Source organism: Herpailurus yagouaroundi, unplaced genomic scaffold (genome assembly GCF_014898765.1).
Source record: "Herpailurus yagouaroundi ecotype Mexico unplaced genomic scaffold, PumYag 140, whole genome shotgun sequence".
NCBI lineage: Eukaryota > Metazoa > Chordata > Mammalia > Carnivora > Felidae > Herpailurus > Herpailurus yagouaroundi.
The window spans coordinates 84,700,862-84,727,203 of NW_024412395.1; the positions used below are offsets into that span (position 1 = coordinate 84,700,862).

Sequence of the window (26,342 nt, forward strand, 5' to 3'; positions counted from 1 at the left end):
AGAGCCTGGAGCCTGCTTCTGATTCTGTGTCTCCCTCTTTCCCTGCCCTTCCACCATTCATGCTCTGTCTCTCTCTGTCTCAAAAATAAATAAACGTTAAAAAAAAAATTAAAAAAAAAAAAGAAACAAACTAAAATGTCTAATAATAGGAACTGACTAAATAAAGGATAATATAGCCACACGTCTGAAAACAATACACAGTGAGAAGAGACTATAAATTTTAAAACATCAAGACAATTTTACTCTTTGGAAGAACAAGTGAATAAAATAATTATGTGGTTAAGTACTTTGGAATCAATCTCCAAGAAAACTATAATTAATTTGCCAGATCATCCTATCCTTTAATCTATCTACTTACTTTCCATTAAGAGGGTTTTACTTAAAGCAAATACATAAAACCTTAGCAGACCAAAACAATTAGAATACAGGAAGAAAATGAATCTTAAATTTTTTTGAATACTAGCCAATTAAAGGATAAAAAACAAATTGTCAAAAATTACAACACTGAATACCTTGTTTCCCAAGGGCGGGCAGTAAAAGCATAGGGCTTCGAAGTCAGGGCACCTACAGGGCAGATATCAATGATATTTCCAGACAGTTCAGACATGAACATCTTTTCAATGTACGTGCCAACTTGCATATCATTTCCTCTGCCTGTTGTTCCCAAATCATCTACTCCTGCAATCTCACTTGCAAACCTGCAGGATAAAAATATACCATCAAATGGTAAAATCCAGCAAAATTATCTCCTTTCCTATGATCACAGTGAGATAATGATTTTCAAAACACCAAAAAGACACGAGTTTATTTTCAATGGTGAGCAAAGTCCTTGAATAAAAAATTGTTCAATGCTTGCATGTAATTTAATCATAGCATAACACAAACTGCACGAATCATAGGTATAGCTCAGCAAGTTATCAAGGAGTTAATGCTTGTATATTTTTATTTGTAAATTCCACAGAAGTTGATGTTCACTGAAAGTGAACGATTCCTTTTATTGGCTTATGCAGAAAACATTAAAAACATCCCTCTTCTCCTACCAAAAAAAAAGTTGCCTTTTTTTTCTAGTATCGTTATTCCACCAAATTTTGTGACCATTAAGTATCTGAATGATATTGCAGAAGAGAGAAGGAAAAACATTACCTGATGCAGCGAGTACACTGTATACATCTAGTCATGATAGTCTTTACCAATGGCCCAATATTCTTGTCCTCCACAGCACGTTTCCCATCTAAAAATCTGCTCCTATCATTTCCAAACATCATGGACTGGTCCTTTAGTAGATTAGGAGAGAGTTAACATAATGCTGCTAATGAAATTAAAACCTGAGATAATCAAAAAGATTTATGAAGTTTGACAACATACCTGCAGATCACATTCACCTCCCTGGTCACAAATAGGACAGTCCAGTGGGTGATTTGCTAACAAGAACTCCATCACACCTTCTCTGTACGAAAAGTTGTAGTACACAAAATGATATAAATTTTTGGCACTCAAAATGGCTATCTAACCTTCAGGGATGTACTTTTTCATATAGTATTAACTTTACATTTATTATCAAAATGCCAATGCAACCATCATTCTAGTATTAGACACAGTCTAAAAAATGCTTATAGAAGTCCAGGAATAAAATATCATTAAAGAATCTAGAAAATTATGACTTTTAAAAACACAAAATTACCCAAAGTCACTAAATAGTCTTCAGAAAACATTAATTCAAAACAAAACAGAGTGCCTAGATGGCTTAGTCAATCAGGTGTCCAACTTCGGTTTAGGTCATGATCTCGCAGTCTGTGGGCTCAAGCCCTGTGTTGGGCTGTGCTGACAGCTCAGAGCCTGGAGCCTGCTTCGGATTCTGTGTCTCCTTCTCTCTCTGCCCCTCCCCTGCTCATACTCTGTCTCTCTCAAAAATAAACATTAAAAAAAAATTAGGAAAAAACAAAACACCCACACAAATGCACAGCAAAAACAAATATAATCAATGCCTATATAGTAACAGTAATACTTTACTACAATAATCTCAGTTCAATAAGCCCCAGACTCACTATTCATCATAAGTTGAACAAGTTACTATTTAAGAGATTCTTTTTCAAGTTTATTTATTTTGAGAGACAGCACGAGCAGGGGAGGGGCAGAGACAGACGGAGAATCCCAAGCAGGCTCTTGCGCTGCCAGTGCAGAGCCCAACACGGGGCTCAATCTCATGAACTGTGAGATAATGACCTGAGCTGAAACCAAAAATCAGACACTTAACTGACAGAGCCACCCTGGTGCTCCTAAATAAAAGCTTTTTTTTCTTTCCCCTAAATAAGAGCTTTTAATGCTCAAAACCATAAACACCTGACTTCACCTCCTCAACATGTACTTAATTCCACTGCTCCTAGAAGTCAAACATACCAACTTTTTCAAAACTTGCTATTGAATTTCCCATCTATGGGAAGGTGTAAATACTGAAATGAACAATTTTCTTCTCTAAGAAAAGTTACTATGCTAAATAACATGAAAGTACCTTGCTTTCTTAGATTTCTCTGAGTTTGTCAGGATATTCCAACCTTTCATTACTGGCATGGCACAAGCCGCCACAACCTGGAATTTCAATGGAAAAATGTCTAAGTATTTGTATTCAGTTGTAATTATAAGCAACCCAACATATAAAACATTCAGCTATACATTTGAAAATAAGCCCAGTATCTTTGAAGATTCATTTTTTTACTTTTCATAGTTACGATACGATAATCTGACACTTCACATTTCTCTATGAAAAAAAAATAAGATATTGTACTTCTAAATTCTATCCTCCTAGTCAATGCAACTCTATATAGAGACTCTGAAACAGAACATCAAATAACTGTGTTTTGATTAGCAGGTACTACTGAATTAAAACTTAGAAGACAAAATGAAATTAAACAGAAAGCGAACCTCTTCATTGTAATCCCTTTCTCTAGTGAAAATGGCCCGGCATGAGCCCTTCCAATGTACTGCCTGGCAATTCCACATCCTAGTTGTCACACAGCCATTTGGAAATACTACTGCCAGCTGTAAGAAGTCACCTTTAATTTCTCAATCTGTTGTAATTATATAGTGCTTGCATTTATAAAGCACTTTCATCGATGCATTTCCAGTTTTGAAATGAACAGACTCAACTGCACAAAATAATAAATTTACAGATACAATTAAACAGGGCTAGGTTTCTCCACTACAACAATGATTCTAAGTAAAATTCGCTGCAAGATTAAAGTTTTCTACCTTCTACAGCATGGTGTGGAATTTTAGGTATCAAGTACCTTAGGAGCTTTCTCAATTTCAACAAGGCACATCCTACAGTTTCCAGCAACAGACAATCTTTCATGATAACAGAATCGAGGGATCTGCATGCCAACCTTCTCACAAGCCTAGAAGACAAAGGAAAAAATTCCTGCATTAGAACAATCTGACCTCATCCTTGCTTTGCCTAAAACAGAAAAAGAAAGGCTATACCACCTGCCTTATTACTCCTATCTATAAACATCTACACTTTTATTCATTCTTCATCCCTAAAGAGATTTCCCTCTTTCTTTGCTCTTGACTCCTGCTCCTGTCTGCTCTCAAGCCTGCTCTAAGGTCTCAGCGTGCCTATACCTTATGGAAGAAACTGAATAAATGAACCTCAGATTGTGCTGAAGGTCTGACTCATTTCCACTCTGAACCATTGTCCATAAAGACACCCCTTCAAACTCTGTCCCCATGGTTTCATACATGGACTCCCCATGTACTAGATGCAGTGGGTAGAGTAATAAGCAAGATCTTGTCCCAACCTTCATACTGGTTCACATTTCAAATGATTATACCCAAACCCTCATCTGGAGCCCTGACAGTTCACCACTTCTCCAAGTTTTAGACTTAAATAGTTCTCTGCATGGACACGCTCTATGGACAGCTAAAATTCAATCTATTTGTGTCCCCTATGATACATCTCCAAATAAGTTAACAAACCCAGAAACCACAAAAGTTTTTCCTGCTTTTCATTGTGCCTAAAGGCCTATCAACTCACTCTCACTGAATCTATTCTTTTATTTTCATTCCCATTGCCACTATCTATTTTAGGCCTTTAATTTTCAGTTCTACTAATGCAAGATACTCTTCCCTTGTGTCTCACACCAGTCTTGTTATTCTCCAAACTAACATCCTCTATGGTCACTGCGATACAGCTTAACTGCCATGAAAACTACTGATAGGTCAAACTATAAGCTCTTTAGTATGACATATATCTTCTTTCATTACTGAATCTATTATGGTAATTTGATTTCTTGTTTTCTTATCTTCTATATATACCTTATGTTCTAACAATAGCAAACTATTTAAAGCTTCTTTGTCCAGGGGCGCCTGGGTGGCGCAGTCGGTTAAGCGTCCGACTTCAGCCAGGTCATGATCTCATGGTCCGTGAGTTCGAGCCCCGCGTCGGGCTCTGGGCTGATGGCTCAGAGCCTGGAGCCTGTTTCCGATTCTGTGTCTCCCTCTCTCTCTGCCCCTCCCCCGTTCATGCTCTGTCTCTCTCTGTCCCAAAAATAAATAAAAAACGTTGAAAGAAAAAATTAAAAAAAAAAAAAAAGCTTCTTTGTCCAAATATAAATACTTATCCTTTACAAATCTCCTCAGGGACCACCTGAGATATCCCTAACATCTCTTTCTATCACTTCCTATATACCTGGCAAAAATGCTCTCCACTGTACCTCAAACATATACTGTTATGTATTTATTGTTTACAGGTCTATGCCTGGCAGATAGTCTAAAAATGACTGCTAAATGAATAAAGAGCATTTAGTTCTTGGTAACTTGCAGACAGAATGAAGTATCACTTCTTCAAGACCAATTTTGTTAGTTCTGAAGGAATCTGGAGGAATTATATATTTAATGCATGAATTCATTTACCTGCTTTGTAGGACACATTCTTAAAAAATATTACTAAAAATAGAGAAATCACATGAAATGAAAAGCATCAAGCAGGTTCACAACAAACAAAAATTATCTTTTCCCCAAACTTACCTAAATTAACTTGTAATTTATTTTTGGTAACTTCAAATTTTAAATGGGTATATACTCGGAAGGCAGAAGTGAAACAAAATAACTGCCATAATTCACTGAAGAAAGTCAGAAACAGATAAATGATAGCTCACTTTGAAATGCCAACATTTTACACATGATCTTAGCCAAAAGGCCGAGAAGCGATGAAATGCCAACATTTTAAATCCAGTTTACTTTCATATAATTTTACTGTCTATAGTTCTTTTATGAGCATTTATCAAGGAATCTTAAAATTTTTTAAAGTAAATAAACAGTGTAACAGAAATAAATTGATACAAAAAAACCACAACATATACAAAAACAAAGAATTGGAACATATGCCTACTTGGAGTACGGTAGTTCCTGGTTCCACCATGACAGACTGACCATCGACAAATACTTCAATTAAGTTGCTTGCTGCTGTGGCAGTTGTTCGAACTGCCCATCAAAAATATTGAGATGAGAAATAAATTAAGAGTTGAATTTATTATAGCAGAGGATAATGGGTTAACTCTAACCTACAAGTCTAAAATTTTTCCTCATTTTACACTATTCCCCTCTATTTCTCTAGATGCAAACTTTTAGAATACTGGATTAGACAAAAACTTTTCCAAAACTGAATACCAAGGTAGAATATGGCTGCCCACTTTTAATGGTAGTTAATTTAAAATTTTTAATACCATGGAAAATATGTTCATGGGAATACTACTTTTCAAAAGCAGGACTGATTTTTCCATTTTGGGACTGATAGTTCCTACTACTTTTTATTCCATGACAACTTCTATAAACTGTTTAAAGTTATATTTTTAAAATTATTCAATTTGACTAGGGTCATTTGTTTCTATTTTATTTAAAACAAATTATGTTTAGGGTCTTTTAAGAAACATTCCATAAACCAATGAATTAACAAAGAGAGTAAATGCAAAAATAGTACCCACAAATGCAAAAAAAAAAAAATACTCACCACATCCTTTATGAGACTTAGAAAGGCCTACTAAGGCCCTTTTTAGAGGTATCCTTAACATATTGCTAAGAATAAAACAAAGAAGAGTTATATTATCATAGGAAATAATAAAACTCTAATTAAAAACTTTTGGGTAATGGTTCTTAAGTTTAATAGCACTTTACACACATTATTTCATTGAACATTCACAAGTCCTGATATTTTTTCCTCAAATTCTAGAGATGAGAATACTCAGTCTGAGAGAGAGTAACTAACTGACTTGTACAATGTCAAGGAGCTAAGAAGGAACAGCTAGTAATCAAATTTACGTAAAGGGCAGTTTTGTCGTTTTTAAAGTATAAACAATCAAATGTAAAACACTACTATGTAGTAATATAAATTTTAAGAATAAGTGAGCTTATCATTAATACTATGTAAATAAGACCTTCTGCCTTCATTTCGTACCAATACTCATTCTAACATTCCATGTTCTTTTTTTTTTAATTTTTTTTTAATGTTTATTTATTTTTGAGACAAAGAGAGACAGAGCATGAACAGGGGAGGGTCAGAGAGAGAGGGAGACACGGAATCCCAAGCAGGCTCCAGGCTCCAAGTTGTCAGCACAGAGCCTGACGCAGGGCTCGAACTCACGGACCATGAGATCATGACCTGAGCCAAAGTCGGACGCCCAACCGACTAGGCCACCCAGGCGCCCCTAACTTTCCATGTTCTAAGCAGTTATCTGCTAAACGTTCCTGAGATTCTGAGCTGGCTCAGAAGTCCAAGCCTTTTAAGTATCTGGAGAGCTATTTTCTGGGCTTGGTACAATTATTTTACAGATTTGCAATTATAGGTCTGTTCTACCCTCATTGGATTAATGAACTTCTTGAATCTTTGTATCTTTGGTGCCTATTTCCAAGGCTGATACACAGTAAGCTCTAAAATAGTGGTTCTCAGGGTGCCTGGGTGGCTCAATCAGTTGGGCAACTGACTCTTGGGTTTTGGCTCAGGTCATGACCTCATGGTTTGTGGGTTTGAGACCTGCGTGGGGCTCTGTGCTGACAGGGTGGGGCTTGCTTGGGATTCTCTCTCCCTCTCTCTCTGCCCCTCCTCTGTTCGTGCTTTCTCTCTCACAAAATAAATAAACTTTAAAAAATAAATAAATAAATAAAGGGGTGCCTGGGTGGCTCAGTCAGTTGAGAGTCCGACTTTGGCTCAGGTCACAATCTCACGGCTTGTGAGTTCGAGCCCTGCGTCAGGCTCTGTGCTGGCTCAGAGCCTGGAGCCTGCTTCATAGTCTGGGTCTCCCTCTCTCTCTGCTCCTCCCCCACTCACGCTGTCTCTGTCTCTCAAAAATGAATAAACGTTAAAAACAATTAAAAATAAATAAATAAATAGGAGCGCCTTGGTGGTTCAGTCAGTTGAGCATCTGAGGCTTGATTTTGACTCAGGTCATGATCTCACCGTTTGAGATCGAGCCGGGCATCGGGCTCTGTGCTGACACCTCAGAGCCTGCTTGAGATTCCCTCTCCCTCTCTCTCTGCTCCTCCCCGACTCACACTCTTTCTCTCTGTCTTTCAAAATAAATAAAAATTTAAAAACAAATAAATAAAACAGTGGTTCTCAACCAGGTACAGTTTTGCTTCCCAGGGAACATTTGGCATCGTCTGTACACACTGTTGTCACAGCTGGGGGTGGGGGGGCAGTTACTAGCATCTAGTGGGTAGAGGCCAGGGTACTACTAAACATCCTACAGTACACAGGACGGTATCCCGTAATAAATCTTTGTTGAATTACTGAAAGAAATAAGAATGAATTATATAAATAACACCAATTAAAGACATACGTAAGCAAACAGAATGTTAACCGAACTTTAGAGTTTTCATCCATTCACTTGATCATAAGGGCTTGGAACTGAACTTTTTGTCTACTCACTTGATCAAATGGGCTAAGCATCTAAATTATAATTTTTCACTTGGAACTTCTAAAAATGGAAATTACGTGATCAGAATGTATCAATGTAGGGGCACCTGGGTGGCACAGTTGAGTGACAGACTCTTGATTTCCGCTCAGGTCATGACCTCATGGCTCATGAGATCCAGCCCTGCCTGGGGCGCTACACTGACAGCATGGAGCCTGCTTGGGACTCTCTCTCACTCTCCCTCACCCCACGCACACACACCCTCTCTCTCAAAATAAACTTAAAAAAAAAAAAAAGTATCAACATAATGATTTTCAAAAGTAAAGAGAGTAGAAAACAGTATGTATACGTAAGTTTTAAGCATAAAGTTTCACATATCTATTATAGAAAAGGTATAACAAGCTTTCTAATTCAGACTTGTTAATTCATAAAATTCATTAATTCAGAACTTGTGATACTGAATTTGCAGACATGAAGGCTACCACATACCAATGAGTGATTTTTGATAAATCAGAGTTTCTGCTTAATGTACAGATCAGGAAGCAAACAATACTTCTTAGATTATGTGGTATTAGTAGGAGTTCAGTAAATGTCAATTAGAACTAAATTCAACGTAGACAGAAATAGCCACTGAAGATCAGTTTCAAAGTCCTCTTCCTTGGTACTCCCTCTCTGTACCATAGGCACACATTGTGTACATAACTTTATTATTCCACCTACTAAACTGTAGGTTAGTAATTGATTTTAGTACCTACTAAACTGTAAGCTCCTTGAAGAGGAATAGTGCAATTTGGTCATTTCCCTTTTCCGAAGACCTAGCCCTTGAAAAAATAACCATCAAATAATCTTATCAAGTTCCAAAACGAGTAAACTCTATCTTATTAAAATCTATTGCTATATAAAGGTAAATCTGAATTTGCTGAAGAGTAGTGACAGAATGAAAATCAATAATCAATATTTCACACAACATCAACACTTTCTTACTATTATTGTCTCCATACAATATAAAAGTATTGCCCACTTTAGCTAGGAAGTCAAGCAGAAATAGGTGGTCTCTTGAAAATCCAGCAGGGAATAGTGCATAGCCCCAACAAAAGACAGTTTCACAAAACTTTAATCTGTACTTTACATGTATTTATCTACCGCGTGGGAATGGAGATAATCGCCTCCAAATGGGAAAATGTTAATGACCAATCATTTCTAAAACTAGACTGGACAATTTTAGCATAGGAACAATACAATCTATTCCCTACCATATAGCCTGCATCCACGCACTTCTCTCTCTCCAAGGTACCCCTCTATTGGAAGCCACCATCGTCTTGCCTGAACTATTATAAAAGGCCCCCCAACAGGTCTCCTGCTTTCTACACTGTTCCTACAGCCTCTCCCGTCTTCCCACAGACTGTGGCCTCGGACTTCAATGCATTCCTTCAGAGCTTTCTGGCCTCTCCTTGTCCTTCAAATTCGGGCTTAAAAGCCATTCTTCAGGGAGACTTTCCTTGATCAGCCTGTCCTACATTTCCCAACTACTCCCTAGTCCCATCACCCATTTGATTCTTCGTGGACTCGGTTCTAGTTCAAAGCAGACGTTCGAGAACTATTTGCTAAATGAATTCTATGTCTAATCTCTGGCCGAAACTTAACTTCCACTTCCCTGGAATTAAAAAGTGCAGGTGCTCTGACAGCCTTATAGCAAACACCCTGCTTAACGATGCACACGCGACTCGGTGGAAAGAAGAACATTCCGTAAAGAAACAACTTGAAGTTTATTCAGCAGACACGGTTCACGTTACATTTTCAACGCCCTCTATTCGTTCTCGAGCGGAGCTGGGGCGCGTCCACGGTCTCCCGATACCCGCGTTAGATCCCAGGAACTTTTAAGCAACGAAGCTGTGTTATCCGCAATGCGACCTGGGGCAAAGCTTTTAAATATTTCCTACAGTTTCCCCACCAGGGAAAGGGATAAAAAATGTTCCCCAACGCACTCAATGGACAAAAGCAAAAACAACAAAAAAAAACCCCGAGGAGTGGATGGAGGCTAAGGCAATAGCGGCCAAACGTACTGTACCAAGTACGTGTGAACTCGGTGGGGGAATGCTCAATCCGCGGGCCTAAGTCAAGTACATAGATCCTCTCCCCGGGAACAAAACGGCCTCGGCTCCACAAAGGGGAATGACCTGCATTTCCCTTGCACAGTGAAGGTCACCCACAAGCCTGTCTCCGGGCCAGCGCTCCCAGGGCTTCCTACTCCTCCACCAGCTTTCTGCTCCGAAAGACCAGAGACCATGGCTAACAGCCCTCACCTGCCGGCTCTCGGGGGTGCCAGAGGCGGGGTGGGACGCGGCACCCAGTCAAGGACAAGAGGAGAATGAGTCACCTGGGCCAAAGGAAACAGTCTCGTCAAGAAATCAACTCCTGTGGCAAGAGGCACCTCAGCCTTCTCACCCAAGCACGACCTCACCTTCCCCCTGGAGCCGCCGAAGCCGCTCTGCAGAACTGTCTGCACCGCACCAACCCCCTTAGAGAGACCGGCTTGCTGATTCAATATGGCGGCCTCGGCTAACCTCGCCCGCCGGGCCCGGAGAACGGGAAGCCAGGAGGGACTAGAAGCCCCAGATTCGACAATTTCCCCGCTCAGGTTGAGTTCGGCAATTTCCGTCAGCTGGCAAGGGGGCGGGGCGAAGGGCCAGTTGGTTGGAAGGGGCGGGAGCGGGGGCGGGGTGGGGGTGGTAGAGCTTGGAACCGCAGTTCCGCCGGAAGTAGTCAGTCTCCTGAGGCCGGGCGTTTTCGGTCATTTCCGGCACTTCAAGGGGCGGTTCCTGTAGTGTTCCGGGGCCGCGCGGTACTTATTTAAGAAACACCCTTTTGTATCAGTTTATTTCTAAACACAGAGGCCTGCGAATAACATGTGGGCCGTTCAAATCAGAGCCACCCAGTTTTACTTTGAGGATGTGGAGATTAACGTACTTTGACCTTTAACCTTCGGCCCCGTGCGGCAGAGGGAAACGCCTACGTCTCTATATAAGGCCTTTTCCGGCCTTCGGCGGCCCCTTTTCCCTTTTAGCGCTAGGCGCTTGTTCCCCGCGCTCGCGTTCTTCCCCCCGCTGCTGCCCCGTTCCGCGATCCGCTGGCGCCATGGGTTTTGGAGACCTGAAAACCCCCGCCGGCCTCCAAGTGCTCAACGACTACCTGGCGGACAAGAGCTACATCGAGGGGTGAGGACGGGCTTCGGGCTGGGGCCGGGCACCTGCGGTCGGGCCACGTGGCGCGGCCTTTGCCGCCGCTGGGGAAAAGGCAGCAGGCCTGCGAGGGGTGAGGGATTAAACGTGTGCTTTCTTTCCGTTGACGTGGTTCAGCCGGGTTTTCCCGCGGCTTCACTCGGTTAGCGAGTGTAAGCCTGTAGGTCTGGGTTAGAGGTTACGATCTTTGAGGTCCACCAAGTAGCAGGGATTTCTCGGGATATCGCAGAGGACCAAACACGTGGTCCCTGATCTCGAGTTTACTGAAAAACCGGGCAGCTTAGGTTGCCAGGTAGCAAATGGGCCAGTTCCCAGGAATAAGTTAGACAGGGGTGGCGTTTGTCATTTATTTGCTGGCGTTGGTGGTTTTTTTTTTTTTTTTTTCTTTTAAAGGCGAGTGTAATTATTTTTGTGTTCGCGGCAGGTATGTGCCATCACAAGCAGACGTGGCGGTATTTGAAGCAGTCTCCGGCCCCCCACCTGCCGACTTGTATCATGCCCTACGTTGGTATAATCACATCAAGTCGTACGAAAAGGAAAAGGCCAGGTAAGATTATCTTGGTATTTGTCTGAAGAGCAGGATGCTTTCCAAACTTAAACCCAAGATTTAACACCTGACCAAATGGGACCCAGGCTACTTTTTAGTTTTGTTGGGATATTGTGAGCTAAGTATCTTTGTGACTTGAGAAGGCCAAGAGACTGAAGTCCTCCGTTTTTTCACAGAACAGGTAGAACATGGACAACAGCAGTTCAACTTTTCCCCACACTGCCCAGACAATGTGCCTCGACCCTGACCTGGGGGGCCCACCTCTGGGGTGAGAGGGTGGCTCATTCATTCAGTACTTGGCCATTCTTCTGAAACTGCCAACAAGGGTGGAAGTTTGGGGAAGTGGACTCCAGTTCACTAAGAATGGAACTGAGCATACTTAATGAAATCTCAAACTGAAATATTCATACTGAAAGAGTAAATCCTAGTGAGTATTGAATGTAATAACGTCTCACATGCTACTAATGTTTGTTGGGTGAGGAGGTAAAGATGCAAAAGTATTTATCTGGGAGTGGTTAGGGGTAAATTCGTAGTACAAAAGGGTTCTATTGATAAATAGGGATGGAAACAAGTTCTGGTGTATGGTCTGAAAAAGAACATCGTACCCATTTCATCGTGATTGAACTTAAAAATTTTTTTCAAGCCTTCCAGGAGTGAAGAAAGCTTTGGGCAAGTATGGCCCTGCTAATGTGGAAGACACCACAGGAAGTGGAGCAACAGATAGTAAAGACGATGATGATATTGATCTCTTCGGTTCTGATGATGAGGAGGTATGACATACATGAATACAGTATGTTGAGCTTAGTTGTAGGCTCTGGTGAAATTGCCTGGATTTGAATTCTGGTTTCACCGCTTTGTTACCTACCTGACTTAAAAATGATGAGTAAAACCAAATCACCATCTTTCGGCTGAGCTCGTGATGGATTTGCTTTTTTCTGATGAGACTGGTCTTTGTTGTGATGGTCCACTAGCTTTTGAGCTGAGGAACAACTGGCTTTGTGAAATGAATTTAATTTTTCTTCATAGGAAAGTGAAGAAGCAAAGCGGCTAAGAGAGGAACGCCTTGCGCAATATGAGTCAAAGAAAGCCAAAAGTAGGTCATTTTATAATTTGTACTGCTTTAATTTTATAATAACGTGAGTAGTTTCATTTGAAGCTTTCTCGCCAAAGTAATTTCCTCCTTTGTTGAGTAGGTCAGTATTTTAAAACCCGTGTAGGTGGCTCTTCATAAAACTTCCACAGCTACTGGTCTGCAGCCGCTCTTATGGTAGCAGTTGTGGCATTCCTCTGTGGGAAAGAAACTGTCACACAAATACCTCTTTCTTAGCACGACAGAAAGTGGGCATGTGAGTGACAAACAGATGACTTCTGTGGTTTTGTTGGGCTGAGGAGATGACCCACCGGAAAACAGATGACGATTTTAAAAATGTCTTCGACTAAAATGAAAAAAACGTAATTGAGTGTCTGAGTAATGCTGTTTGTGCTCTTTTTAGAACCTGCGCTTGTTGCCAAGTCTTCCATCTTACTAGATGTGAAACCTTGGGACGATGAGACAGATATGGCAAAACTAGAGGAGTGCGTCCGAAGCATTCAAGCAGACGGCTTGGTTTGGGGCTCTTGTGAGTTCAGTCTTTACTTTCTGAAAATAGCATCTGGAGTTTGCATAATTACCACCTTTGTCAAAGAACAGGCCTTTTCTAAGGTTTTTTTTCTTGATGCTCTTTCAGCTAAACTAGTTCCAGTGGGGTATGGAATCAAAAAACTTCAAATACAGTGTGTAGTGGAAGATGATAAAGTTGGAACAGATATGCTGGAGGAGCGGATCACTGCTTTTGAGGACTATGTGCAGTCCATGGACGTGGCTGCTTTTAATAAGATCTAATGTTCATTGTAGATAATTGCCCTTAAATAAAAGCTTGAAGACAACTGTTGACTCTGACTCTTACATGGGGTGGTTTTTATATTTTTCCCATTTTGAGGGAAGAAACTCAATGGATATGTAATTCAAAAATATAAATTTGGGTCAGCATTGTTAGATACTTAGCCCAAATTAGTAGAAATGGACTCGATCGTCGTAGTTTCTGGACCCCCAATGCACGAGGGTACCACTTTGACCACAATATTGCAAGTTTCCTATTTGCCTTGTTTTCAAAAGAAACTCTATAAACTTCACTTGTGGAATTTTTGGATTAAGAAATTTGACGAGGGGTGCCTGGGTGGCTTAGTTGGTAGAGCGCCCAACTCTTGATTTCAGCTCAGGTTGTGATCCCAGGGTTGTGGGTTGGAGCTCCATGTTGGGCTCTGCCCTGAGCATGAAACCTTAAGATTCTGTCTGGGTGGCTCAGTTGGTTAAGTGTCTTCACTTTGACTCAGGTTGTGATCTCATGGTTACTGAGCCCCAATAGGGCTCTCTGCTCTCAGCACAGAGCCTGCTTTGAATCCTCTGTCTACCTCTCTCTCTGCGCCCCCCACCCCATGCTCTCTCAAAAATAAACGTTTAAAAAAGATTTTCTGCCCCTTTGCCCTGCTTGTGCATGTGTGCAGGCACTTCCTAAAATGAAAAAAAAAGATAAATTTTTTACTAGATTTTTAGCCCTGCAGATTTATAATGGTTCAGACCTTGGGTACTTTTGCAGGGAGTTAACCAAGTTAATACCCAGGCTGGTTTTCCTCAGTGGGGATGTTGGGGGTATTTTAATGTTTGCTGGAATACTTAATGAAACACTGGAGAAAAGGAAATCAAGTGTTGAGATGGACCAATGACTTCAATTGCAGATGAAGTATAGTAAAACCTTGGTTTGCAAGCATAATTTATTCTGGAAACGTGTTTACAATCCAAAGCACTTGTATGTCAAAGCAAATTTCCCTTTAAGAAATATTGGAAACTCAGATGATTCGTTCCACAACCCAAAAACATTCATGTAAAAAGGGTTACAGTACTGTAATTTAATACAAAATAATAAAATACAAAATACAAAGAAAAATTAACTTGCATGTACCTTTGAAAACCCTTATGGCTGGTGTGAGGGAGGTGAGAGGAGGGTTATTGTGTAGGATGACTTTCACCATCACTAATGAATGTTGACTACAGTAGAGTTTATTTTGAAAGAAGGATCAGAGCGAGAATCCCAAGCAGGCTCCCCCCTGTAAGCACGGAGCCCAGTGGGGCTCGAACTCAAAAACTGAGATCATGAGCTGAGCTGAAACCCAAGAGTCAAAAGACGATTAACCCACCAAGCCACCCAGACACCACAACTACAGTACAATGTCGAGAGACTCTTGTCATGTATGTATTTAACGTAACTGGCAATAAGGCAGCAGAGGGTCTCTATCTGCAGGCAGCCTGACCTAGAATGAAGCAAGGCATTCCTAAGCTTACTCTTGTATGGACAAGCAAAGGACTGCCCAGAGGTGCTTTGAAGTGACAAAAAAAATACACTAGTGCCAGACACACTTCCAATGAAAAATCATTGATTTCTGCCAAACACCACAGCCTGAGAGCAAGCATCTGAGCGTGGGAGACAATCACCCACGGTCCGCAGCGAGAAAGAGAACCATTGGTTTAGTTGTGATTTGACGTTTGGCACCATATACCACTTGTATTGCAAGACCTTGCTCGTTTATCAAGTTAAAATTGAGAAATGTTTGCTCATCTTGCAGAACAAGTTACTCGCAGTACAAGGTTTTACTGTAATTTGTTGTCACCTAAGGATCTTCACGTTGGGGGTTACTTGAGACTAAAACTTCACAGAATTAACAAATTCCACTTGAAAGCAGTATGATAGGAGATGGGGTGTGCAGTGTTACTAAAGGAACACCTGGCCCCAAGGAGGGAAATAAGCTCAGGGAAAGATTCCCAAATTTGTCACAAATTGCAACAACCATTCCTCAGGCAAATGCTGCAAGTTGAAAACAATGCCTCATTGACTTAAGGGAGAGCTTGTTTTAAGCGTTTTTGGCAGTGTGGTTTTTGAGTAGCAGTGTCTTGGGAAGGGTGTTTACAGGTAATTGATTCCCAGGCTGTGGTTCATAAGCCTGGCTTGGGTGTGCAGGTGGGGACCGAGTGGCACATTTTACTTGGGTTTGGAAATATGAGAACCTATTGGGAAGGGACTTCCGTACTGCGGTCTTGCTGCAGCTAAATACTGAGATGAAGGCAGTATGTCTAAGTCAAGCATACTTGACTTACTGGAATACCGGAAGCAGCCGCATCATAGTTTGGAATATAGGCAACCTTTGGCCTTTTTTTTTTTTTTAACCGTAGTTTTTATGAAAGAGTTTAGGAATTATATTTTGAAGTCTTATTTTTGTGGTCCCTATAGACGAAAGAGATGAAATGATATGTTTGAGGTCAGAATTTTCCTAGCCAAATCAGACAGTGCTATTCTTTTCCTCTCAGTTGGATTTTCTTTATATGGGAGACCACTTTACATGTGGGAAATTGTTTACATTCGAGAGAAAATGTATTTAATCAGTGCTTCTATGTATTGATGACTACAATCTGCACTAAGCAGAATTTCCACCCTCGTGAGGAATTTTCCAATTGTCAGTGTTATGAGAGCCAGCAGAGGGCAGTGCTTCATTTTCTGGAGAACCAGAGCCTGGAGATTATGGAACTGTTGCTACGGAAAGATCGAGATGTAGCAACTGGGGAATAGTAGCCCCAAATCATTCACAATCGTTGACATGTTAAAGGGATTGAGCTCAGCCAAAATGTAACATATTGAGAAAAACTAATGATTAAAAATTTGGTTAAAAGTAAAAGGAGTTAGAACAGTCAATTCAAACTGCAGCTGTCTTGCAAATCTCAAAATGATAAACGATAAACATGTGACTTTAAAAATCTTCACAGCCTCAAATATTTTTATTGGTATCTTTTAATTTTTATTTTAAAAAATAGTACAGTAGCATAGTTCAAAAATCAAGGGGTTATACAGTGAAGTCTGTCTCCCTACCCCCCCCCAACCCCAGGCCTCCTGTTTACCTCCATAAAAGCAACCAATCAATGTCAACAAGTCCTTAGGTCTTTCCAAAACCAGTCTAAACATACAGTAACTGTAGCATACAATACAAGGTGTTCTGCACCTTTTACTTTGTCCATCGAAATAGACTTGGATGTCTTGGAAATTATATCTTGGATATTCCATATTGTGTTTATAAAGCTTCCTGGTTTGCTAATAGTTACATAATCCTTTGTCTCATAGCTTATTTGACTGGTCTGTTTACTGGAGCTTTCGATGGCCTTCGGTTTTCTGCTGTTAGAAGCAATGCTCACATTTCATGTGAGCCAGTATACCGAGCGACCTGTTTTTGAGCCATGGGGCGCAGAAAGCATATGTATACATAGAAAATGAGATATTTTTGTTTGTTTCTGACTTTGGAGAATTAAGATAAAAGAGGCCACCTTTTTTTTTTTTTTTTTTTTGACGCCCCAGAAGTGATTACAGTAACTCAGACCATATTTATTTTTCGTGTTCAGCATCCCTAGCACAAGGCTGGGAACCGTGTGAGAATTCAAAATGATTCATTCAGTATCCTGTCAGATGCTATAAAAATACAAAAGAGTTAAGAAAACTACAATAGGGAGTTGTCTCAAACACATAAAATTGTTAAAAAGTAGTCATTATGTGATTAGGCAAGTAATCCAAAAAAAAGTTCAGAGGGTCAGGGAAGGCTAGAATTGAAAAGTTTTTTTAAAGAAGTTGGGACTTGAGCTGGATGGACCTTGATTGGTAATATGTAAAAAAGGGAAACACACACACACACAAAAGAAAGAAAACACGTGAAAATTCCGGGGGTGGGGGGTAAAAAGCAGAATGATAAAGGCAGGAATAAGAATGGACAGTGACACATTTGGGAGGCAATTAGATCAATCTGGCTGGTGTTTGCAATATCTGTTTGGTATTAGGGTGGGGTCGTGTTGTACATTCAGCCTGGCTCCTGTGAGGGCAGCGTGGGGCAGAGACTTGAAGGTTTCCAAGCCAGATAATGACAAAGGCAGACAGCTTTGACCTGGAGTTGGTGTAGATGGAACCTTCTGAAGCAAAGGGCTGTTAAAACCCTACCAGAAGTGAAAACGGCTAACTTACCGCATGTATACTCAATGAAATGCTTTATGGACAATATAATTAAAAAGTAACAGACTCTAGCAACATTAAAAAATACTGGAGTTTTTCCCTATTAGGAAAAGATAGGCTTGTATACAAATACAAAAACCTTGGTGTTCATGTTGGGGGATATATGTGTACTCCCCACCCCCCACCCCCACCCAAACAAATACAATTTAGCAATGGCAAATTTTTTGTCCTTACAATAAAAAAGTAAAAAAAAAAAAAAAAAAATACATGCCTCATATACATTGTCCATTTTGAACCCCCTTGCAAGCCTATGAGATAAAGCAGACGCTGTTACTACCATTTTAGATGAGGAAACAACTCTGAGCGATGATTTGCCCGACGACTCACCTAGTGAGAGAGAAACTGAAACGCAGGTCTTGGCCAGGTAACGTGTTGGAAATAGAACGAAGAACATTCTTCATCCCTGCTTTTAGACAATTTAATCCTATTTCATTGATGTGACCCTTGCTGCATATCCTCAGTTAAGGAGAGTGAGAAGATAAAGTCACATAAGGGTACATTTAAAATGGATATTGAGACTGCTAAACATTCTCTCATTACGTGCTCTGTATGGATAATAATAGTTGCATTCCAGAAATGTCCCAAATGACCATCTGTTGTTTGGAAGGCCGCTGGCCTGCATAACTTCAGTAAAGTAAAAATCAAAGGAAAATGTCCAGGGACTTCTCAAATTCATCCCCAAAAGAACTGCCCATATGGAAGATACTATTCAAACCTGACACCAACTTGTAAAACTTCTATCCTCCCTCCGTCCCTACAAAATGGGACTATTCTCTTTTTTTCTGATCACAGCCTGTTTTCCAACCTCTGTACATCTGCCCTTAATGTGTCACCTATCTGAAAATGCCTCTCTCCTCATCGGCACTTTAAAAAATTGCAGTCATTCTTCAAGGTGCACTTCAAACACCTCTTTCAAGAAATCTTTTATTCTGCCTCTGACCCTTTGCAGCCTCCGGACGCAGTCTTTTTTTTTTTTTTAATTTTTTTTTTCAACGTTTATTTATTTTTGGGACAGAGAGAGACAGAGCATGAACGAGGGAGGGGCAGAGAGAGAGGGAGACACAGAATCAGAAACAGGCTCCAGGCTCTGAGCCATCAGCCCAGAGCCTGACGCGGGGCTCGAACTCACGGACCGCGAGATCGCGACCTGGCTGAAGTCGGACGCTTAACCGACTGCGCCACCCAGGCGCCCCTGGATGCAGTCTTTTATAGAACTTCTATACTGTCTTGTTTTTAAATTCTCTGTGTAGCTCCCCTATGATTCCTAGGAGATTTTTACGTTCATCCAAGAGGAAAGGATCTAATATTTATTAAGCAGTTACTATGTCAGAAGGTGCCAAGAATTTCATTGATTAATACCAGCTAATAGTGATCAAGTTATTTATAGAGCTAAGTACCCTTCTAAGTGCTTTACCTGCATCAACTCATTTAATTTCCACAGCAACGTAGCAGGTACCACTATTATCTCCATTTTGAGATGGGAGAAACAGGTCCAGAGATTTGAATTAATGTAGCCACAAGGTCACAGAGCTAGGATGTGTGAGGGCCTTACTTCAAATCCAGATACCCTACTTCTGGAAGCCCTGGGACTTGCCTTCTTCAAACAGCTTCTATCCATTGAAGAGGCAGGTCTGACTCAATGGGTCTCTGCCTCATTCCCCGAGAGCCTGGATTCTTTACTGTCCTGCCAGCTAGGCACTGAACTCCCTCACTCCCTTCCCTAATTGTTCCAGTGCCTGTCCTCTCCTCCAGCCTCTGTCCTTTTAGTCACTCAATCCTGCTCGTAATCATTAGACCCCCAGAAAGCCTCACTAGTCAGATTCCAACTATCCGGGGAGGAGGCTTGGAGTCCCCAGGCCCAGACCCAATGCTACTTCCTGGATGTACCCTCAAACTGAGAATAAAAAATTAACTCCTGTTTCTGCTGGGAAGCACTTGTACTGCTTGCTACTCTCCCCTAGCAGATTCCTGTTACTATCAGTGATTATCAAAGCTACTAACACTAGAGTTTTTAGCCTGGGATCTAAGGCTATTTTAAAAGCCCGTTTCTAGGGAAGGGCTCCTGGCTAGCTCAGTCTCACATGCGACTTGACTCTTGACTGTAGGGTTGTGAGTTCGAGCCCCATGTTAGGTGTAGAGAATCTTTGTTTTTTTTAATTTTCTTAATGTTTATTTATTTTGAGAGAGAGTGCACAAGAGAGCACGAGTGAGCAGGGGAGGGGCAGAGAGAGAGGGCGACACAGAATCCGAAGCAGGCTCCAGGCTCTGAGCTGTCAGCACAGAGCCCCCCATGGGGCTTGAACCCACGAACTGTGAGATCGTGACCTGAGCCAAAGTCAGACGCTTAACCGACTGAGCCACCCAGGTGCCCCAGATTACCTTTTTTTAAAAAAGCATGTTTCTAGGGAAAGGACCTGAAACTTTCATTAGATTCTAAAATGAATTCAGTGTCCCTCTAAGACCTTTGTAGACCTTCTTTAAAGCATTTTTCTTTTTTGGAAGCCCTACCTTTCATATCAAACACTGAAACATATTGAAATCCCATATTAAATATAAGTTTTTATATAATTACAAAATATTTCATTTGGCTGACATAAAGGTGTATTTTATAGACGTATAATTAAGTATTTATTAATTTTGGCTTTTCAAGTTTCTCTTTTTGTATTCTAGAACTAATACTATTTTTTAAGATCTCGGATTTTTTTGAAGTTTATTTATTGAGAGAGAGAGAGAGAAATCCCAAGCAGGCCTTGCGCTCTCCTGATGCAGGGCTCAAACCCACAAACTGGGAGATCTTGACCTGAGCCTAAACCAAGACTTGGATGCTTAACAAACTGAGCCCCCAGGCACCCAAAGATCTCAAATATTTTTATAGGCCTTTGGTAAGCTCCTGCTTACCAGGTAGTAACATCTCCTGCTCCATAATTTCCTTCTGCCCTTGGTTGCCTAATCCTCTCCCTGCTTCTCACCCTTCCTTTCTCCAACAGCCTTGAGAATCTCTCCATTTGCTCAAGCTAAGGATGAGCCTATAGAGTTCTCTTTGTCTTGGATCCTCCAGCTTTTCTCCTGATCCGGGGAAATCAAGGCCTATCCCTTGAGGGCAAGTGGAATCTCTTAACCTCTCGTGGTCGTGGTCGTGGTAGAGGGGGCAGACACTGACAATGAGTACCTTTCTTCCTACCCTCCCTCCATACTGGGTAGGGCAGAAACCGTGAAATTTGGGAGTGACAGGTTGGGATATGCTGAGCTATGCCACACATTTTTGGGGAATAATTTCCAAATCCAGATCTGATTGTTGTCTGGGCCAACAGTAAAGAACAGAGCCAATAAAGATCTGAGACTAGCATTTCCAAAAGCTGAGAGGTGAAATAAAAAAGGATACTGACTCAAGAAATAATACATTTCCTCCTCCCAATTTTCAAAATAAAATCCGGAAATTATGGAAAGTCAAATGCTTTTAAAAATTGCAGTGAGTAGCAGAGTTTGTAATTCATAAAAGACAAGGACACCAGCAGAGACAAGGGACAGGAACAGGATCCTTAGGAAACCCCCAAATCAAGCAACCCCAATGTTTGTTCACTTCTATACTGGGTGCTCTTTCCTCTCTGAACAATCTACACTTTTCTTGGCTTTCTTCTGGCACTTATTACTGTCTACCTTGTTCTAGCATTGTTTTCATGCAGGTTTGATCTCTAGACTTTCCAAACTGTTAAGTGCCACATGCCTCCGTATACCCCTTAGACACTCGTCTGTTTGCTAAAGGAATAAATGGATAGAAGGCAAAATACCATTACAGTCTAAAATGCAACAGATTTGCACCATGAAGAGGTCACTCACTGACGTAAAGGTATACGTCATTGGTCTTGTACTGGTGCCTACATCAATACAGTTATAGGAACAGAAGGTAGAAATATGTCACTATGTCACGCATGCTTTCTTTTTCTGAAATCTTTCTGAGATTGGGCTGGCCTACCTACTATCTAGATGTCAGGGTTTTACGTTTACAGCAATGTCACGCATACTTGCACATACCCAGAGTTTCCCAAAAATGTTAATTATACTGATACCATGAGGGATTAAGGATAGGAGCATATCCCCATTGACAGGTGGGGTCACCTCCCCTTGAACCTGAACTGACCTGGTGGCTACTTGGACCGAGAGAGTACAGTGGGCGTGGTACTGCATCAGGGGTCGGACATAGCCTTTAAGAGGCCTAGAGATGTCCACCTTGGCTTCTTAGGGCCCTAAACTGTGCCATATAAGGAGTCTGACTACCCCGAGGTACCATGCTGGAAAAGCTGTGAAGAAAAAAAAGAGAAGAAGGGAAGAACAGACCGTAGGGCAGAGGAGACAAGCTGTTCCCAACCTCGGCCACTGGGGTCATCCCGGTCCAGCTAACGCTCCAGACCTTGTGAAGTGGAGAGATGAACCATCTCTCTGTGCCTTATTTGAATTTCGGACTCAGATTTATGAGATATAATAGTAATAAATTGTGATTTTAAGCAACTAGATTTTGGGACACTTCACTAAGCATTAACAGTTCACAACGTGTTAAGCTACTATAACCATTACTTTAATTTATAAATGTATATACATAGATTTCATGAAATAAAGAAATTAATTACATGCTGCATTTTTAAGACACGTCTCATAGGTTCCTTGTGCAAAACTGAAGTGAGCTTAAGCATATATTTTAATACTTTTGAAATGAGTTAATCATATATTTAATATTAAGATTTAGGACTTCCAAATTACTAAGATTTAAAAAAATAGCTGATACTGTGTCACCAGCGGTGACTAATCCAATATGGTATAATTAACAAAAATGACAGATAATTTAAGTTGCAGGGGGGGGAAAAAAATGAAGATCTTTCCTAAGGTTTATACCCACACAAAAATGCAATGCCAATAAATTGACTAAAAATAACAACAAAAAGATACGGTTAGTTCTGTACCTTGGAGCCAAATGACCTGAAAGCATTTGTCAGGGGACCCACATCAAAGCTTTGTACTGATTTGTGGAAGAGTGATAACTCACTGAGCTGTTTCCAGGAGACACAGGTTCTTGGTCTCAGAGTTCCTGAGCTGTTCGCTCACCGTGCCAGAACAGCTGACTTCCCACAGCGTGTGCTTTAGTATCTCAGCAACCGAGGCCCGAAAGCGTGTTTGGAACTTCTTACTAATTAGGACGTAGAGGATGGGGTTCAAACAACTATTGAGGAATGCCAGGCCAGTGGAGAGGGGGATGCCGGCCTGAAGCACATGGTGGAAATAGCTACTGTGGTGGATTGTAAGCTCCCAAATGCTAAACAGGTGATAAGGAGTCCAACAAATCAAAAAGGCCATGACCACAGCGAGGATGGTCCAGAAATGCTTACTGGAGACCAGGATGCTTCGCTTCTTCACCTTGAATATGAGACACAGGTAGCAAATGCTCATTGCTAGCAAGGGGAAGAGGTACCCAACAATAAATTTCACCCAGGTCAGAACATGGTGCCTCACGAAAGTAAGGTCAGGATCATACTCGTGGAAATTGTTATAGCAGAGAGTGTGGTTATTGAACTCCAGAGTGTCCCGGAAGTATAGGGCAGGACCACCCATTAGAGAAGCCAAAAACCAAACGAATGTAATAACTATCAGGGAGTTCTTTAGGGTTCGGTGCCGATGAGATACGACAGGATGGACCAAGTGGATATAGCGGTCCAGACTAATCACCGTCAGGAAAAAAACACTAGCAAACATGTTCAGCTGGGCAATGAAGGAATTGGCCTTGCACAACAAGATGCCAAAGGGCCAGTGGAAATTCATGGCCACGTAGGAGATGTACAGAGGTAGGAAGAGAAGAAAAATGAAATCCGCAATAGCCAGATTGAGGAACCAGAGAGCGGTGACTGTCTTCTTCCACTTGAACCCCGTGAACCAAATGACAGTGGCATTTCCTGGAATACCCAAAATGAATGCTACACAGTATAACACCAGGGAGATCCAGTGAACAACTCCCAGGTGGGCTTTCTCCTCCAAATCAGACTCTGAGGAGTAATATTCCAGGGTATAGGAGTAGTTCTCAAATTCTTCGAATAATGTTTCGTCTAGATCTTCCATGACCTTGTCAAGTGGAGAATGAGGGTATCTCTAGAAGCAAATTTTAAAAGAAAGAAAACAATGTTTAAAAGCAGAGGAAATGTTCAGTGAATAAGGAACGCCAGGCTAAAAATATTGCATCTTATGAACTGGAAAAAGTATATTTTGGGATAAGATTTGTGATTATATTCCAGACGTCCAATCGTGGTGAACCTCAAGTTTTCTCCGATTACTCTCAAAGCTGTAAGAATTTATTTTTGTAAAGTATTCAGTAAATGCCAAATTAAAACGATGCAGGTGTAATTCTTCTCTCCGTAAGACCTATAGGCCTGACTAGAGAGAATCTAACATTCGATAGGCGTATATTAGGTTCTTACTCTGCACGCTTGTTTTATGGAAGGTACAAAAGAAAACAGATGAATACTTACACGGTGATGACTTCAAATCCCTTAGTGGTACCCTGACTTCCCAAGCTATGGACAGAGTTCCAACTGCTTCATCGATCCACCCACCTGGATGTCACAGACTAGTGCTAGAGATTTTAATACCCTATTTTGTATCCATTGATTTTTTTTTTTAATTTTTTTTTTCAACGCTTATTTATTTTTGGGACAGAGAGAGACAGAGCATGAACGGGGGAGGGGCAGAGAGAGAGGGAGACACAGAATCGGAAACAGGCTCCAGGCTCTGAGCCATCAGCCCAGAGCCTGACGCGGGGCTCGAACTCACGGACCGCGAGATCGTGACCTGGCTGAAGTCGGCCGCTTAACCGACTGCGCCACCCAGGCGCCCTCCATTGATGTTTTGATTCTATGTTTATGAATGCAAATATGTCCATAAGAATTATATCAGTATGGAAGGCTTTTCAACCAAAAGGTATCCTTGGGAGTAAACTTGACTATGATCATTTAATTTCTGTATCAATTTCCCATAGAGTGCAGCTAAGCTTTACTTAAAATTTCATTTTATTGAAATTCCTTTGAAGTAATTTGAATGAATGATCTTTTACATTTACAACAAAAATCTGATTTTTATTTAAAGTTTATTTATGTATTTTGAGAGGTCGGAGGGGCAGAGAGAGGGAGAAAGAGAATCCCAAATAGGCTCCGTGCTATCAGCACAGAGTTTGGGTCTCAAACTCACAAACTGTGAGATCATGACCTGAGCTGAGATCAAGAGTCAGAGCCTCAACCAACTGAGCCACCCAGGAGCCCTGAAAAAATCTGATTTATTACTCATTTTATTTTGTTTATGTTTGTCCATACAAAAATGTGTCTATTATAATTTCACCCAAACTTAAGTTCTCTTTCATGACCTTTTCTCCCCCCTCCTATCAAGGGTTAAGAAGATGGAAAAGGCATCTTTTCAATCAGAGTAAAGTTTTGCTGGGTGCGATTTTAACAACCTCAATTTTATTTCTTGTTATTTCTGTCTGTTATATTCAAAATCAAGTAGAAAAAAAGATGAATAGTTGCATTTATTTCATGGAGCTACAATCATGAATGGGGCAAATATATAAGATCTGGGATTACAGTAGGGTTAGAATGAAGAGGTCAAAATGTCCCACGTTGCTCAGAGACATCTCACACTCCTGCTAACGCTGAATTTATCATCCCACCTAAAATTGTCTGAGGAATCTGGCGGCGCATAATTAAAAAATAAAAGCAGGGGCACCTGGGTGGCTCAGTCAGTTGAGCATCTGACTTTGTCTCAGGTCACCATCTCACAGCCCATGGGTTCGAGCCCCGCATCAGGCTCTGTGCTGACAGCTCAGAGCCTGGAGCCTGCTTCAGATTCTGTGTCCCCCTCTCTCTCCGCCCCAACCCTGCTTGTGCTCTGTCTCTCTCTTTCAAAAAAGTGAATAAACATTAAAAAAAAAATTTTTTTTTTTAACTAAAAGCAATTCATTAGCATCCTCCCAGACCCAGCCACCCTTCTTTATTTTTCAATATTCAGCTCAAATGCCACTTTTTCCTAGAAACATTTCTTGACATCACCTTCCCCCAGATAATTATAATAAGAAGAACTATTATTATAAATAATAGTCAATGTTATTGGGAATTGTTTTGGTGCCAGGCATGTATGATATAACTTGATTCTCATAAGACCCTTATAAAGTGGGTAAGTGGTCCTATTACTATTCCCATTTACAAGAAAGGATACTGATGTTCGAAGAAGCTTAGTGAGTTTCTCAGGATCACACAACCAATAACTGGAGAGTCAGGATCTAAATTCAGATCTGTTGAAAACAGAGCCTGAGCTCTTAGCTACTACAACAGTGTATGACACTGTGCTCTTATTGTACTTAATATACTATATTGTCATTGGTTTATCATTGATTTCTGCCCTACCAAACTCTCAATTCCTTGAGAACAATGCCTGTCACCTCTGAACCCCACGGTCCCTAGCACAAGTCTTAACATATCACAGGTGC

The 26,342-nt window shown here is 41.0% G+C and overlaps 3 protein-coding genes and 2 non-coding genes across 15 annotated transcripts in view; 3 read left to right on the top strand and 2 right to left on the bottom strand.

Moving 5' to 3' along the window:
* The window catches only part of NDUFS1 (NADH:ubiquinone oxidoreductase core subunit S1), a 30,860-nt gene extending 20,381 nt beyond the window's left edge, over positions 1 to 10,479 (bottom strand). The window contains exons 1-8 of one of the 4 annotated variants that reach the window (XM_040475983.1): positions 10,366 to 10,479; positions 6,005 to 6,069; positions 5,387 to 5,478; positions 3,285 to 3,392; positions 2,510 to 2,586; positions 1,366 to 1,447; positions 1,144 to 1,274; positions 513 to 698 (exon numbers count right to left, since the gene is read on the bottom strand). In XM_040475983.1, coding sequence (XP_040331917.1) covers positions 513 to 698; positions 1,144 to 1,274; positions 1,366 to 1,447; positions 2,510 to 2,586; positions 3,285 to 3,392; positions 5,387 to 5,478; positions 6,005 to 6,065 — 737 coding nt within the window. In that variant the 5' untranslated portion in view covers positions 6,066 to 6,069; positions 10,366 to 10,479. Of the gene's footprint in view, positions 1 to 512; positions 699 to 1,143; positions 1,275 to 1,365; positions 1,448 to 2,509; positions 2,587 to 3,284; positions 3,393 to 5,386; positions 5,479 to 6,004; positions 6,070 to 6,652; positions 6,658 to 10,207; positions 10,249 to 10,281 lie in introns of those variants that run through there. The other 3 variants (XM_040475984.1, XM_040475985.1, XM_040475986.1) reach the window with 3 other exon arrangements.
* Positions 10,480 to 10,811: 332 nt separating this feature from the next.
* Positions 10,812 to 13,616, top strand: EEF1B2 (eukaryotic translation elongation factor 1 beta 2). The gene is made up of 6 exons (XM_040475988.1): positions 10,812 to 11,119; positions 11,568 to 11,690; positions 12,334 to 12,460; positions 12,717 to 12,783; positions 13,184 to 13,309; positions 13,418 to 13,616. The coding sequence occupies exons 1-6, from the start codon at positions 11,040 to 11,042 to the stop codon at positions 13,570 to 13,572; spliced, it is 678 nt and encodes a 225-aa protein (XP_040331922.1). The 5' UTR covers positions 10,812 to 11,039; the 3' UTR covers positions 13,573 to 13,616.
* LOC121031165 (small nucleolar RNA SNORD51) lies at positions 12,559 to 12,636 on the top strand. Its single transcript, XR_005790590.1, has one exon. It is a non-coding gene; the product is annotated as a small nucleolar RNA SNORD51 (small nucleolar RNA).
* LOC121031167 (small nucleolar RNA SNORA41) lies at positions 12,925 to 13,053 on the top strand. Its single transcript, XR_005790592.1, has one exon. It is a non-coding gene; the product is annotated as a small nucleolar RNA SNORA41 (small nucleolar RNA).
* Positions 13,617 to 20,620: 7,004 nt separating the features above from the next.
* The window catches only part of CMKLR2 (chemerin chemokine-like receptor 2), a 31,134-nt gene continuing 25,412 nt past the window's right edge, over positions 20,621 to 26,342 (bottom strand). For 5 of the 8 annotated variants that reach the window (XM_040475991.1, XM_040475992.1, XM_040475990.1 and 2 more), the window contains 2 exons: positions 22,866 to 23,959; positions 20,621 to 22,125 (listed from right to left, as the gene is read on the bottom strand). In XM_040475991.1, coding sequence (XP_040331925.1) covers positions 22,041 to 22,125; positions 22,866 to 23,929 — 1,149 coding nt within the window. In that variant the 5' untranslated portion in view covers positions 23,930 to 23,959 and the 3' untranslated portion in view covers positions 20,621 to 22,040. The other 3 variants (XM_040475995.1, XM_040475993.1, XM_040475996.1) reach the window with 3 other exon arrangements.

Bases quoted from the DNA above. Each gene is read 5' to 3' on its own strand.
- EEF1B2 (XM_040475988.1), top strand. From the start codon at position 11,040: ATGGGTTTTGGAGACCTGAAAACCCCCGCCGGCCTCCAAGTGCTCAAC. The intron at 11,120-11,567 runs GTGAGGACGGGC...TGTTCGCGGCAG, and splicing joins GACAAGAGCTACATCGAGGG to GTATGTGCCATCACAAGCAG. The intron at 11,691-12,333 runs GTAAGATTATCT...ATTTTTTTCAAG, and splicing joins TACGAAAAGGAAAAGGCCAG to CCTTCCAGGAGTGAAGAAAG.